The sequence below is a fragment of the Mrakia frigida genome, assembly GCF_051309035.1.
Source record: "Mrakia frigida strain ATCC 22029 unplaced genomic scaffold BDY24scaffold_14, whole genome shotgun sequence".
In the NCBI taxonomy this organism is placed as follows: Eukaryota; Fungi; Basidiomycota; class Tremellomycetes; order Cystofilobasidiales; family Mrakiaceae; genus Mrakia; species Mrakia frigida.
Genome location: NW_027481267.1, coordinates 1 through 13151, shown reverse-complemented (window position 1 = coordinate 13151; position 13151 = coordinate 1). Strand labels below are relative to the sequence as shown.

Below are 13151 nucleotides of genomic sequence, written 5' to 3'. Positions count from 1 at the left end.
TTAGAAAGGTGACTACAGCTATCTGAGAAGCCTGTACAGGTCTTGGAAAATCGAGAATGCAGGATCGAGAACGGGTGAAAGGACATTCTGGCCGTCGATAGTCGAGAGGGAAGGACCCGTTTGCTTTTCTACGAGCTAGGCCCTTCCTTCCTCCTTTCTCTTCAACCACGACAGCCGGAACATCACGATATTATCTCAAGACCTCCTTTCCTCTCTCTATATCTCTACATCTCGTCTAAAAGGAAAATCAAGCCGCTTCCCCTCCCTCAGGAAGAGGTGGAAGACGAAGGGTCCTGTGGTTCTCGATGGGTTCGAGGAGGAGTTGTTGAGGAGGTTCAAGGGGTGGCTGGAGAGGAACAAGGACGAGAAGGAGGTGGATCGGTGGTGCTGCAGGTCGATGAAGGCAAGACGACCTTTCCTTCGCGTCGTCCTTCGTCGAGTTCCTCTCCACACTGACACTTCCCGTCGACTCCCTTACGTAGAGATTCTCTCCTCGTCATCGAGAAATCTCATCATCTTTTCGCACCTACGCAAGTCGTCCGTCTCTCTCGCCCTTTCTCCGCTCGTGCCCTCGCTCGATCTTCGTTTCCTTCCTTTGCGTCGCCAGTTCTTGCGCTAGTCTCACCTCTCCCATCTAGACTACCCAACATCTCTACGTACAGACTGAGCGTATTTATGCGGTCTCACCCACCCATGTATCGGAACACGACTCGACAACAAGCCGCTTGAGTCTCGACGCGCCCAGATCCTCTCGCACGGCTCGACAAGAGAGGGAAACAGAAGATCTTCAGAACGAATGTATTAAAAGCGATGAAGACAGTCTTACAGTAGCGCCGAAGAGAAACAACGAAAGAAAAGAGCGAAAAGCAAGAGGACGAAAACAAAAACGAAAGCACGAAGCAAAACCGAAAAAAAGCACAACACCGGCCCTTCCCTAACTCCTCTCCTCCTCATATCCCCCCCACTGCTCTCCTTCCCCTCCAACAACCTCGCCCTCCACGTCCTCCCCCTGGAGCGCCGCCTCCTGCTCCTGCTGAATCCGATGCAGCTGCCGCAACCCTTCCATCCCTTCCATTTCGCCCTGCTCCTGTTGATGTTGATGTTCGACGGACTCGTACTGCTGCTGCTGAGATGGAGGCTGATGAAGACCCATCCCGACGAGTTGAGGGTCGAGTTGGTCGAGTTGAGGGTCAAGTTGGAGGTCGGAAGGATGGTGGTTGTGGTTGTGGTTGTCGTTGAGTTCCAGCGAGGGATCGATCTGATATTGGAGGTTCGGGTCGTCGGTTTCCTGCTGCTGCTGCTGCTGCTGGTGTTGATCGTTCCCATCGAGCTGCTGGTTGTCGTCGTTCGGGTACTGCTGCTGCTGCTGCTCTCGTCCTCCCTCGTTCCCTTCCTCTCCCAACCCAGCCATCTGCCTAGAGAACCCCTCGACGCCTTCCTGGGTCTGCATTCGAGCGGCCATGACAGCTGCTTCGGTTGCTCCTCCTGAAGGGGAATGGAGGAAGCCTTCCGTTTGAGGTTCGATGAGGACGGCTTTGCGTCTACGTTTTCGGGTCTGTGAGAGGAAGGACGAAGACGCAGAGAGAGAAAGAGAGAGAGTAGGTCAGTCTACGAGAGATGAAAGAAGATGGGGAAGAAAGAGAGACCGGGCAGAGGAGACGGGTAAAGGGAAGGAACGAAACGAAGCGGACCTTGGGGTTGACAGGCGACGTCGCCCAGTGAGAAGCGACGACTCGATTCCGATCCTCGTTCGATTGACTGGGGTTCTCACGTTTGAGACGAGCGTATTCGATGTGGTAGTATTCTGATCGATTCGAAGCACACACAATCGAAGAACGTCGAGATCAGCACTCGAAGGGAACGAAGGGAAGCGGGAACTCGGGACGCGTCGACGCAACGAGGTGAGAGCAGGGAACGAAACGCACCGGTGTACAGCGTTGGGGGTCGTTCCTCTCGAGGTTTCCTGACTCGTTGGTTCTACAAGGTCGAAAGGACAAGGAAGAGAAGACTCGTCAGTGATCAACCTCGACGACCTCGAAACGAAAGAACAGGAAGGCCGAAACTCACCTTGGGATTCGACGGCTCATCCGCCCAAAGTTTCGCCACCTCTCGAATGATCTGAGTGTTCTCCATATCGGGATGTTCGCTCTTGAGTCGAAGGTACTCCTTTCCGTAGAAGACTGTGCGAGCGAAGACGAGGCAAACAGAGTCAGTTCGATTCGACGCGTCTCTTGCTCTTTCTCCTCCCTCTCCCTTCCCTTCCCTTGCCTCTCTTCCTCTTCCCTCCTCTCCCCTCCACTCGACCACTTCCCACTCCAGCCGCCGAACGAAAGCTCAAACTCACCATTGTACCGACTAGGCTTCCTCTTCTTCTTCCCTCCATTCCCATCCCCACTCTCCCCTCCAAACCCACCACTCCCACTAGCCTCAGCGTTCACGATCCCTTCGAACCCTGCAACCCCACTCAACCCAGCAGCCGTAACCATCTGCTGATAAACACTCGAAGGCAGGTTCCAAGCGTTCAACTGCTGCTCCTCTGCGAGCCCGATGGGTTCCGAGAGGTTGATGTAACCGGTCGGGAAGTGGGTTGCATGGGGGTCTTGGTCTTCGTCGTCGTCGTCCTCGGGGAGGAGTTCGTCGGCAGGGTAGTCGTCGTTATTCTCGTCTTGTCCGTCGTTGTAGCCTGCCTCGGGTCCTTCGTCCAGGTCGTCGTGTTCGTCGTGAGGGGAGAAGGGAGGCGGAGATTGGTGTTGAGGTTGAAGGGAAGGAAGGTAAGTGGACGGTAAGGTGTGGATGTTGGTGTTGATTCCTAGAGGTGGGTAGTGAGCTGGCCGAGGGAGGAACTGGAGGTGGAAGGAGGGTTCGAGCGCAGAGGAGGAGGAGGGTTGAGAGAGGTGGGAGTTTGGGTTGATGTCGGTTGAAGGAGAGTGAGAGAGTTTGGCTGATGGGACAGGGAAACGACAAAAAGAAGGAAGTAGACGCGAAGAGAAGGGGAAGAGAGGAAGGTCAGCTTTTCTCGACGAGACGAGTCGGGGAACGGAGAGGACGCGAAGGCGAGGGACGGACCTTTCTTCCTCTTCCCACCACCAGCAGCAACCTTCTTCCCCTTTCCCTTCCCCTTCTCGTTCCCCTTTACACTCTCCACCACCACCGTGATCTCTACATACCCCGTTCCCTTCGCATGTTCCGAATCCATGACGGCTCTCCAAACGTGTTCTGGGACGGCGCATCCTTGGACTTGGAAGTCGACGGTGGAAGGATCGACTCCGTGGAGGGATTTGATGTTGGCGAGGACGAAGATGAGGGCTTCCTGGATATGATGGAGCGAAAGTTTGAGAAAGGGAGGAAGAGAGGTGAGCTCTCGAAACGAACGAAAGAGGGAGAGGAACGAGGAGACGAACCTGTCTCGTCTCAAACAGTCTCCCATAGCAACCGCCCTTACTCTCATCGCCCCCCCCTCCTCCTCCTCCTCCTAGAACGTACTTGCAGAGAGCATGATCGAAGACGGACGAGGAGGGAATGGGGTTGAGGTTGGAGGAGGAGGAAGGGAGGTCGAGGTGAGCTTGATCGATTCCTTCTTCTGCTTCTCCTCCTCCTTCTTGTTCCTCGACGTCGTTCTGTTCGAGCGAGTTCGTATCCTGATCGAGTTGTCGAAGATGTTCGTCGAGATGGCGATGAAGTTCAAGATCTAGACTGTGCTGTTGAAGTTGAACGAGTCCGTTCTCGAGCTCAACAACGTCTTCTCCTTCTCCTCCTTCCTCTCCTCCTTCCTCTTGCCCTTGCTGCTCCTCCCCTCCAAAGTCACCCAGCTCGCGCTCTCCTCGATCGAGCTGAAGATGCTCCTCCTGCTGTGGCTCCGGATGGTGGTACTGCTGCTCCTGCTTCTGTTGAACCTGCTGAGCTTGACTTCTAAGTCGTCCAGACCTTGTTGAGCTCATCGAGGTCCGATTTCTCGAAGACGAAGTTCAAGCCTTGTCTGTAGCTGTTCAAAGCATCCGAGGAGGGAAGAATATTCAAGTTCGGATCAGTTTCTCGAGGAGGTGGGAGTTGAGGGTTGAGATATCCGGAACTCACGAGGGAAAGGGAAGGGGAGGGGGTGCAGTGGTGAGCAGAAGGGAAGCGTGAAAACCCTGCTCGACGGCTGGAAGAGTTCAGGGCCTTGTTTGTTTTTCTGACGTATATAGATTGGAAGCATTCACAACCATCCTTGTGAGATGAGGAGCTTGACGAGTTAGAGACGTCTCGAATCTTGCGCGTGAAAATATGAAGGCGAAAGAGGCGAGGGGAGAGCGACGCGTCGCAGGCTCTTCGAAGATGTTCATGGTCCGACTCGACACCAGACCAAGTGAGATTGGGCCTAGAATAGACTGTGGTTTTTACCAGATAAGTATATGCTGACTCTGGGGTCTAAGGAAAAAAACAGTAGCTGGAGAAATGAGCTGCTTAACGACGACGCGTTCCAACGAGCCTGACGTCTCTCCTGCGCCGACTCAACTCAGTTTTTAGAGAGCTTGCGAATGAGCCAGTAGCCCACTTTCTACGAGGAGACTCCGAACATTCTCTCAGCGGAACTCTCGCGATGGAAGACGCGCCTTTCCTCGCTCCCGAGTCCCTCTCGACGCGCCTGTCTCTGCTCTCCTTTCGAACCTGATCACCTTCTTCCACCCAACGCTCACTCACCCTAACCCCCCCCCCCTCCCTCTCCTCTACTCCTCTACTCCTCTTCTTCTCTCTCATCATGCCCTCCGCCTCCACGCAAGACAAGCGCCAGATGTCGAAACAGATGCGCAATCAAGAGAACGAGCCCGAGGAGGAGGACGAAGGAGGAGCAGGAGGAGGAGGGTTGACCGACAAGGCTGGAGTTAACAGGCAGAGGTTGCAGGTCAGGACGGAACTGAGAGGGGATCTCGCAGAGGCAGCAGGTGAGTAGTCTCAAGGAGTTTATAGGGCGAGAGAGGGGTGGACAAGGCAAGGGAGGGAGAAGGGAAGGAAGGAGGTCGAGCTGACCGCCAAAACGACTCTTCGATTCCAAACAGCCCATCGCCTGGACGCTGCGAATCGAACAGTTTCGGATATCGAGAAAGCCCTCGTCAAGTCGAACAATAGGTTTGGCGAAGGTGCGTCTTTGATCTCTCTTTCTCTTCTCATTTCTCTTGAAGCGAGGGAAGGCGAACGAGCTCACACCTCTCCTTCCCTTCCTCCTTCCTTCCCTCTAGTCGACCGCCCTCAAGAAGCTATGCTGGATGCTATGGTTTTCGTACATCACTCGGAATCAGCAGCTCAACAGGCCAAGCTCCTCAAGATCGATCAGAACGCTTTTGATACAGACGATTTCGTGTCTTCGTGAGTGTTCAGCTCCGACCTCCTCCTCACTTTCCCCTCTTTCGCTATGCTTTGCTCTCTCGTTTGGGAAGCAGAGGGAGAGATGTGTGCATCGAGAGCTGATCCAACGCTCGTTCGCTCGTCCATTTATCGCAGCATCTCCAAAGTCATCGGAAACAAGCGAATGAGGGACGAGGATGGCGATTCGGACGATGGCAGGGACGCGGCGGGAGGAGGATGGTCCACGGTCGGTTGGATGGGAGTCAAGTACTCGGCGAGGGTGTGCCTGGCGGATTTCTTGTGAGTGCTACCACTTCTTTGGTGGGTGAGAGGAGGTGAAGAAAGGAAAGGAAGGGAAGAGAGGGAAGGGAAGGGCGAAACGAAACGCTGGAGCTCACCTCTCTCCCTTCCTCCTTCTCCTTCCCTTCCTTGACGCGTTTGTTCAGACTGGGACCTCTCGCCGTCTCCCTCAAGGAACGAAACATCGTCAAGCGAGCTAAGCTAGTTCGAGACGAAGGAGCCAAGACCAAGCCCAAGGAGATCGAGAAGAATGGAGATCAGGATCAGAAGGAGACGACCAAGTACGCTGTGGAGGTAAGTCGGCTCGTTCGACTTCAACGGTTGTCCTCGATTCGAGAGCTGATCTTCTTCGCTTGGGAACGTACAGCTGAATGAAATCCTGGTGAAGGCGACGACTGCTCACCAGGTTGCTGATCCGGCGAACGAGGGTACAGGGATCAACTTCTTTGAGTTTGTGTGAGTGCGGACGCGTCTGTTCTATATTCCGCCTCCTCCTGTTCTTCCTCTCGACCGACTAGAACTGACGCTCGCCCCCTTCGACTATAGCATCAACCCTCACTCTTTCTCGCAGACGATCGAAAACATATTCTACACGTCGTTCAACATAAAGGAAGGGAAGGCTGCCCGTGAGTGCTCGTCTCTCCCTCTCTCTTCTTGCAACCTCTTCTTCGTCTTCGTCGCTGCCCCTGACCAAACTCTCTCTCTCTCGCCTTTCCTCTCTCCTTCTCTTCCCTCTTCTCTCCCTCAGTCGACGTCGACGAAAACTCTCTCCTCACCATCATGTCGTGCGATCCCGCCGACACCAGCGACGCCGACGCTGGAGTTCGAAAACTTCAGATGGTTCTCGAGATTGATCAGGACATGTGGCAGGTGAGTCCTCGTCTCCCTTCGCTTTTCTTCGCTCTCTTTCGCGGTGACTTCGACTCGACCCGAAGAGCTCACCTCCCCTTCCCTTCCCTCTTCCCCTTTCCCTTCTCTTCCGTTCGTTGCTAGGACGCCATCGACACCTTCAATATCAACGAATGCGTCTGGATCCCTCACAGGGAGGTCGCCGCGGATGCTCGTTGATCCGTTTGCGTTCGCTTTCTCATCTTAACGATCTCGTCGTCTCTCGCTTCGTTGCTTCCCTTTCCGTTCGTTTTTCGCACTACTTACTCCCACTTGCATTCTCCCTCTCATTTCGTCTCTTCGTTTTCTTCTCTTGCTCTTTCTTTGCTCATCGCTCATGCCCATTCCTTTTCATCGCTCGGTACCCTTTTTTAGTCGTGTGAGACGAGACGCGTTTGATCTTTCCCTCTCTCCTCTCCTCCCTCCCTCCCTCCCTTCAGACTTCCTCCACTTTCAGACGCAAAAGTCCGCCTCTCACTGACTCTTTTTGCATCCGTCTCTCCTTCTTCAGGGCTGACTTCACGTTCACACACTAGCCTCCTTTCTTCGTTTCCAGGCACGAAACCCAAGCGATTCAAAAAACCAAACCGCCTTCCTCCCCCTCTTTCGCCTCTCGACCACCATCTTCGCCACCGACCTTCCTTCCCTTTTCTTGGATCGGACCGAATCTCTTTTATTGAAACAACAGATACGCCCATCAGCATGGTCTCGTCGTCGTCGAAGCAGAAGGAGAAGCAGCAGGAGGAGCAACGAGATCGAGATCGAGATCGAGGAGGAGAGGTGAGTTTCTCGTTCCTCTCTTCGCTCGTCCTCGAGGAGATGAGCTCGAAGGTGGCGAGGGTTTTCTCGATGGTTTGGGAGGGGTTCGAGGGAGTCGCAGAGGGACTAGAGGGCACAACAATGGAGAGCGGTATACAGGGAGGAAACGAAGGAGGAAGGTCAGGGGAAGGCGAGCGAGGGAGGGAAGGCGGATCCGGTTGCTCCTTCTTTTCACTGACTCTTTCTCTTCCTTTCAGCAGCCCTACAAGACCCCACCCTCCTCGACAGGGACGATCGTCACCGGACTCCTTTCGCCTTCTCCCTCGCCCGTTCGATTCCAGATCCCTCTTCCTCCCGCTCAAGCTCACAAGATCTTGAACGCCAGAGGAGGAGGAGAGAGGATCAAGTTTTCTAGAGGATTAGGGATGGTCGGAGTTCCGGAGGAGGAGGGACAGGGAGACGAGGATGTGATAGGGGAGGAGGAGGATGAGGTGAGTTTTCGAGGTTTGGAGTTTGGTTTGGTTGAAACGGAGGGAGGGAGAGAGAGAGAGAGAGATGAGAGGAGCTGACTTTCGACGCGTTTACGTGGTACTCTACAGCAACTCCTGAGGATGAGGAGATCGATGGGGAGAGAGACGGTGTCGGCTTCGTGAGTAACATCGCGTCTTGAGAGGACAGAGCGTTTGAGAGGGACAGAACGACCGTCGTTCCTGACTGATGCTCGGATCGTTTCCTTTCCTTTCCTCGCAGGCTTCCCAACATCTTCCAGGTGACTTTTATTTATATTTTTCGAGTGTGGAGGTCGAGGCTAACCTCTCTTCCGTCTTACAGACTCCCACCAAATCGTCAAGTCTCTTCTCGACGAACGCGTTTCCATCGTACCCTTCTCCTCGAAGTTCGTTCCTTCCCTTTTCTTCCACTCCCTCGCTCTCGCTGATCGAACCGCTTCCTCTTCTCTCACAGACTCTCGAACCAAAAACCCAGCTGCTGCACCTCCCTCCTGCGGTCTCGGTCTCTCGTCCACCAACCGCACCTCCTCCGCCGATGTCTTCTCCAACGCTTCCAACAAGACCGTCTCTCCCAACGATACCTGGCCTACCAGTCCTTCGAAAGATCAGCACGCCTCGTTCCAAGTTCACCTCTTGAGTCTCCCGAGAAGACAAAGAACCAGAGTGCAGCAGAAGGAGGAGGAGGAGAGGGAATGGAGGGAGTTGGTTGGGTTGGGAGGGGAGATGCCGACGTGAGTTTCTTCTTTCTCGTTGTTCTTTTCGTTATGTCGAGTGAGGACTGACCCCAGAGTTCATCTTTACTTCACAGGTCTGCTCCTGGCTCTATCACGTACGTTTTCCCATCTCTCCTCGTCGCGTCGTTCCTCCCTCTTCCCCTCAACTCACCTCGGCTCCTCTCCCTTTTTCTTCTCATCTCAGCCACTTCCCCACCTCACCCAACACCTCTCCAACCTTCCATCTTACTCCTCCCGCCGCTCTCTCGACCCAGCCTCCTCAGCATCAGTACCAAAAACCCCATCGATCCCACCCTCCTCCTCCTCTCCGACCCATCGCGTCCTACCCTCTTCCTGTCACTCCCACCCCCATTCGAGGCCGATCAACTCTCCTCAGTCCTACGGATATCGCTACTCCTCAGACTCCAGGGTTTCAGGACGCAAGGTGGTACTCCAACAGCTCGATGGGAGGAGGAGGAGGAGGAGGAGGGTCAATTTCGCCTGGTGGGTTTCAAGTTGGGGAGTTGGAAGGAGCGGCAGTGGAGGAGAGTCGATTCGTGTTGGTTTGGGAGTTGCCGGTTGGAGTTGAAGTAGGGGTTTTGAAGGAGGTTTTCTTGGTGAGTTTGGGATCGGCTCTTGTTGAGGAGGGATGGGAGGGGAGGGAGACCCAGAGCTGACCTCGAGTCGTTTGGTTCGTCGTCGTCGCAGGGCATGGGAGACTTGAGAGCCATCTTGGTCAAGTTCTTGCCTAGTCATGGAGCTGTGAGTCCGGTATGTTGACTCTTCGACGAGACAAAAGGAGACGACGAGGGAGAGACGTGAACTGACCTTCCGTTGTTGACTTCACTTCGAACAGATCATCCTCGCCTTCCACGACCTTCGACACGCCATCTCCACCTCTCGAACCCTTCAACGAAAGACTATCGATCGAATTGGACCCGACGTCAAGCTCAGGACTTCGTTCGTCGCGAAGACGACTGTCGAGCAGGTGAGTCGTCCCCTTTCTCTCGCCTTCGACGACGACTCACATTGACGCGTCGGGTTTCTTCCTGCGATCTTCCAGCTCGTCGGAGACACCAAGCAGGGGATGCAGCTCGTTGGGGAGAACGATGGAGGAGTCATGGTTACGATGCTCGAGACGCAGGGAGGGAAGTTGAGTCTCTTGGGGCTGCAGGCGACTCGTGAGTCCTCTCTTCTCTCTCTCAACATACGTCTCGGTTCGGACGACGAATGCTGACCAGCCAATTTCTTCGACAACTTCCAGTAGGAGCCTTTGGAGAGTTGAGAAGCTTCAGAGTCGTGGGGACGCAGTCTCGAGTGAGTCTTCTCGTCGCGTCGCTCTTCGTTCCATCATCTCGTTCGGAGCTTTGAAGTCGAGACTGATCACGATTGGCTCTCGTATTGGCTACAGGCCTTCCTCGCCGAGTTCTTCGATACCCGAGCTGCCAGCAACGCCAAGAAGGCTCTTCACAATCGACGAGTCGAGGAAACCCTTCGTGAGTTTCTCTTCGAGAGAAGAGTCGAAGGAAGAAGCATGTCGTTGATCTTCTTCCTCTTTCTCTTCTCTTCTTCAGTCCACGTCACGTTCCACTGTGCTATCGTCTCGGCTCCCATCTTCGATTCTCCCATCACTCCTACTCGACGATCAGACCACGAAGGTTTGTTCTCCTTTTCTTCCTCGACGCGTCGCTTGTTCCTCTCTCCGTCCTGACTTCGATCCCTCCTTTACCTGGACAGCCCTCTACAAACATCTCACCTCCATCGTCGCCAACGAAACCAGCTCTCTTACCAAGTCTCAACCTCAGAACGACGCCCTCAACGGACACGAACCAGCCGTCGGTGGACCCTTCGATTCTGCGTCGTTGGGTCGAAGAGGATCTACCACTGGTTCCTTCCTCCCTTCAGCTTTGTTCTACTCGGCTCAATCGTTGGTTCGAGCTCTACCTTCTCTCGGTGGGATTCCTTGGAACGCCGAATCGACTCTAGGAGAGGAGGACAAAGAGGAGGAAACTCACATCACCAACTACCTCGCGTCGGGAAGACGATCCTCCAACTTCGTCGGATTCGACAAGAGCAGTGCGAGCTTGAATAAGCCGAAGTTCAACTTCCCTCCTCCCTCCGCCTCGTCGTCGACTTTCTCGACAGCAGCAACCTCGGGATACCCTTCTTCCTCGAACTCAAACTCGAACCTCCTTCGCGCTCTCTCGGTCCCTTCGCCTTACCGACAGTCCTACTCCGCCGCTCCTACCACTCCCGGTCCCTTCACCGCTCGTTCCTGGATGACGCTTCAAACTCAAGACCAACCAGCAATTCCGGGAAGCTCCTTCTCGTTCCAAACCGTTCAAGGAACTCCTTCAACTCCAGCCGCCCTCCTCTCGTTCTTCGCTCAGGGGCAACGAGAAGTCGAACGAACAGGAGATATCGAGCTCATCTCTTCCGCCGTTGGATACCCTTTTGGGTCGTCGTTTGGTCCCGGAGGTGGGAGGAAGGGAAGGCAGCAACAGCAGCAGCAGCCGTACCAGGCTGGACTCGTCGGAGGAGGAAGAGGAGGGGGAGGTGCCCATCTCGTTCAGCAACAGCAGCATCAACATCAGCAACAGGTCCAGGTCGGAGGATTCGACGCGTCGACGAGGAATCGAAGGAGATTCGAGACTCACCATCCTGGGATGCCTGGAGGAGGAGGAGGACCTGATGATCAGGCGATCCTTCCGGTTCATGCGAGAGGAGTGTTGAGCGTGTCGAGAGTGGATGAGGTTCCCGAGGCGAATCGCGTCAGGCTGGACAGGATCTCGCAAAGGCTGGAGTATAGGACGACGGTGATGATCAAGGATATCCCGAACAAGCTTTCGAGAGCTGTGAGTCCGAGGGGAAATGTGCCTCGAGAGGAAGATGGGGAGGGGAAGAGACGAAACTGACCGACGCGTCTTCACCTCTACAGGCTCTGATCTCGATTCTTGACTCGGTTGTACCTCTCGGATACGACTTCGTCTATCTTCGAATGGACTTCCAGAATCGGTGCAACGGTGAGCTTCCGAGTCTTCTTCTGAGATCGTTCGTCCGACGCGTCTCACTCTTCAACGGTTCGACTGACTCGATCGCTCCCTTTTGCTTCGCCAGTTGGCTACGCCTTCGTCAACTTCTCAAGCGTCGAAGCTCTTTGGACGTTTGCTGCTTACAAGATGAATACCAAATGGATGGTAAGTACTTATCTGCTTTGTCTTCGACGAGAACGACTGCTAACTTTCCATCTCTTCCGTCTTTCAGATCTTCAGCTCCGAGAAAGTCCTTCAGCTCTCGTTTGCGAACGTTCAAGGGAAGGATGCTGTGAGTTTTGACCTCGACTGATCCTACGACGTTCCGAAGCTGACTTTCCGACGCGTGTTCTCGAATCACAGCTCATGAACAGTTTGTCCCTCTCCTCTTCGTTCTCGACGCTTCAGCGGCTCGACTGAGGACTTCTGTCCCCTTCTTTCTTTGTATCCAGAGTTCCGAAACTCGGCAGTCATGCTCCAAGAGGACGCCTACCAACCCGTCCTTTTCTAGTGAGGCCTCTCGTTCCTCTTTCTTCTCCCTCGTCTCTGAGCTGACCTCGACCCCTCCTCGTTCTCTCGCAGCACCGATGGTCCCTCACAAGGAAGGAGACAACCGTTTCCTCCTCCCACCGATCCTGTTCGACGAGAAAACTCCTTGCGATCTACTCAAACTTCCGGTCGTGAGTCTTCCTTTTCACTTTCTCTCTCGACGAACGACGCGTCGAGCTCTGACTTCGATTCAAGCTCTCCATCGTCAACCAGTCTACCATCACCTCCATCCTCATCCGGCCCCTCTCACTCGATCGATCTCCAACCCCGGATACTCCTCGGGGGATGGAGCGTTCTTCTGATTCTGGCCCAAACTTTCGTGTCATTTCGTTTCTTGCACTTCCTCGTTCTCATTCTCATCGCGTCTCGTCTTCTTGAATTGCAGTCTCGTCTTACACCACATTCGATTTTTGGCCTCTCGACTATATATCCACCCACAATGGTTTCGGATCATCCCTCTCTCCTCTCCTCGTCCTTCTTACGTACTCAATCCGTTCCTTGGCTTCCCCTTTCACATCCTTTTTGGCTTCGCTTCGGTTTCAGTTTCTACCATATAGCCCCAGACTTCTCCTTGTTTTTCAGCTCCTCATCTTGCGCCCTCGCACGCTCTCTGTCTCGTTTCTTTTTCGCTCGCATCCGCCTCGACGACTTACATACGCCTCGGCTCTAATATCTTTTCTTGCAGGCATGTATCTTTTTTTGGACCGATTCTACTACTCTTGTGGAGCGGGGCTACCACTTCAGGCAGAGAACCAAGGGAAAGAAAAACGACTAGAAGGACGGGGACGCACTCCCCTCCTCAAAAGATTGTAAACTGAACATTACTGGAGAACCGCGTGGACTGCAGCCGCCACTGAATCTCTGCCATGACACTACGTTCCTGAAGAACTAGTAACAGTGGTATCATTGTCATTGACTTCACACTGAGAGAGCTGGGACACGCGTCGCGTCTGTGGAAAAAGATTGTGAACTGAAAAGCGTTTGAGAACCAGGAAGTCTACGAGCGTATTGAGAGCCCTCCATATCCAACTTAGAACGACGACCAACTCAACCCGACCGAAGAAAAGATTCACGTCCCT

General features: G+C 54.1%; 4 protein-coding genes across 4 annotated transcripts; 2 read left to right on the top strand and 2 right to left on the bottom strand.

Annotated features, from left to right (window-relative positions):
• Positions 1–784: 784 nt before the first annotated feature.
• BDY24DRAFT_48488 (uncharacterized protein) lies at positions 785–1614 on the bottom strand. The gene has a single exon (XM_076644945.1). The coding sequence runs from the start codon at positions 1460–1462 to the stop codon at positions 935–937; it is 528 nt and encodes a 175-aa protein (XP_076496856.1). The 5' UTR covers positions 1463–1614; the 3' UTR covers positions 785–934.
• Positions 1615–2522: 908 nt separating this feature from the next.
• On the bottom strand, positions 2523–4115 carry BDY24DRAFT_48490 (uncharacterized protein). Its single transcript, XM_076644946.1, has 3 exons — positions 4075–4115; positions 3067–3982; positions 2523–2941 (listed from the first exon to the last, which is right to left on the bottom strand). The coding sequence occupies exons 2-3, from the start codon at positions 3936–3938 to the stop codon at positions 2656–2658; spliced, it is 1158 nt and encodes a 385-aa protein (XP_076496855.1). The 5' UTR covers positions 3939–3982; positions 4075–4115; the 3' UTR covers positions 2523–2655.
• Positions 4116–4686: 571 nt separating this feature from the next.
• On the top strand, positions 4687–6922 carry NSE4 (Smc5-Smc6 complex subunit NSE4). The gene is made up of 9 exons (XM_076640266.1): positions 4687–4922; positions 5037–5117; positions 5217–5343; positions 5479–5622; positions 5769–5916; positions 5990–6078; positions 6169–6248; positions 6371–6492; positions 6616–6922. The coding sequence occupies exons 1-9, from the start codon at positions 4739–4741 to the stop codon at positions 6688–6690; spliced, it is 1050 nt and encodes a 349-aa protein (XP_076496854.1). The 5' UTR covers positions 4687–4738; the 3' UTR covers positions 6691–6922.
• A 15-nt stretch (positions 6923–6937) lies between these two features.
• Positions 6938–12548, top strand: BDY24DRAFT_48422 (uncharacterized protein). The gene is made up of 22 exons (XM_076644944.1): positions 6938–7290; positions 7530–7760; positions 7869–7918; positions 8020–8038; positions 8101–8164; positions 8233–8509; positions 8587–8607; positions 8697–9108; positions 9200–9253; positions 9348–9479; positions 9555–9672; positions 9756–9808; positions 9903–9987; positions 10066–10149; positions 10229–11346; positions 11430–11514; positions 11609–11688; positions 11756–11815; positions 11887–11896; positions 11976–12033; positions 12106–12203; positions 12268–12548. The coding sequence occupies exons 1-22, from the start codon at positions 7213–7215 to the stop codon at positions 12372–12374; spliced, it is 3294 nt and encodes a 1097-aa protein (XP_076496853.1). The 5' UTR covers positions 6938–7212; the 3' UTR covers positions 12375–12548.
• Positions 12549–13151: the final 603 nt, after the last annotated feature.

What these genes read in the sequence shown, in the direction of transcription:
- BDY24DRAFT_48422 (XM_076644944.1), top strand. Translation starts at nt 7,213, where the DNA reads ATGGTCTCGTCGTCGTCGAAGCAGAAGGAGAAGCAGCAGGAGGAGCAA. An exon ending in ATCGAGATCGAGGAGGAGAG is followed by an intron (nt 7,291 to 7,529) that starts GTGAGTTTCTCG and finishes TCCTTTCAGCAG; the next exon opens with CCCTACAAGACCCCACCCTC. An exon ending in TCTTGCCTAGTCATGGAGCT is followed by an intron (nt 9,254 to 9,347) that starts GTGAGTCCGGTA and finishes CACTTCGAACAG; the next exon opens with ATCATCCTCGCCTTCCACGA.
- BDY24DRAFT_48490 (XM_076644946.1), bottom strand. Translation starts at nt 3,938, where the DNA reads ATGAGCTCAACAAGGTCTGGACGACTTAGAAGTCAAGCTCAGCAGGTT. An exon ending in TGGTGGGAAGAGGAAGAAAG is followed by an intron (nt 2,942 to 3,066) that starts GTCCGTCCCTCG and finishes CTGTCCCATCAG; the next exon opens with CCAAACTCTCTCACTCTCCT.
- BDY24DRAFT_48488 (XM_076644945.1), bottom strand. Translation starts at nt 1,462, where the DNA reads ATGGCCGCTCGAATGCAGACCCAGGAAGGCGTCGAGGGGTTCTCTAGG.
- NSE4 (XM_076640266.1), top strand. Translation starts at nt 4,739, where the DNA reads ATGCCCTCCGCCTCCACGCAAGACAAGCGCCAGATGTCGAAACAGATG. An exon ending in GAACAATAGGTTTGGCGAAG is followed by an intron (nt 5,118 to 5,216) that starts GTGCGTCTTTGA and finishes CCTTCCCTCTAG; the next exon opens with TCGACCGCCCTCAAGAAGCT. An exon ending in CGACCAAGTACGCTGTGGAG is followed by an intron (nt 5,917 to 5,989) that starts GTAAGTCGGCTC and finishes GGGAACGTACAG; the next exon opens with CTGAATGAAATCCTGGTGAA.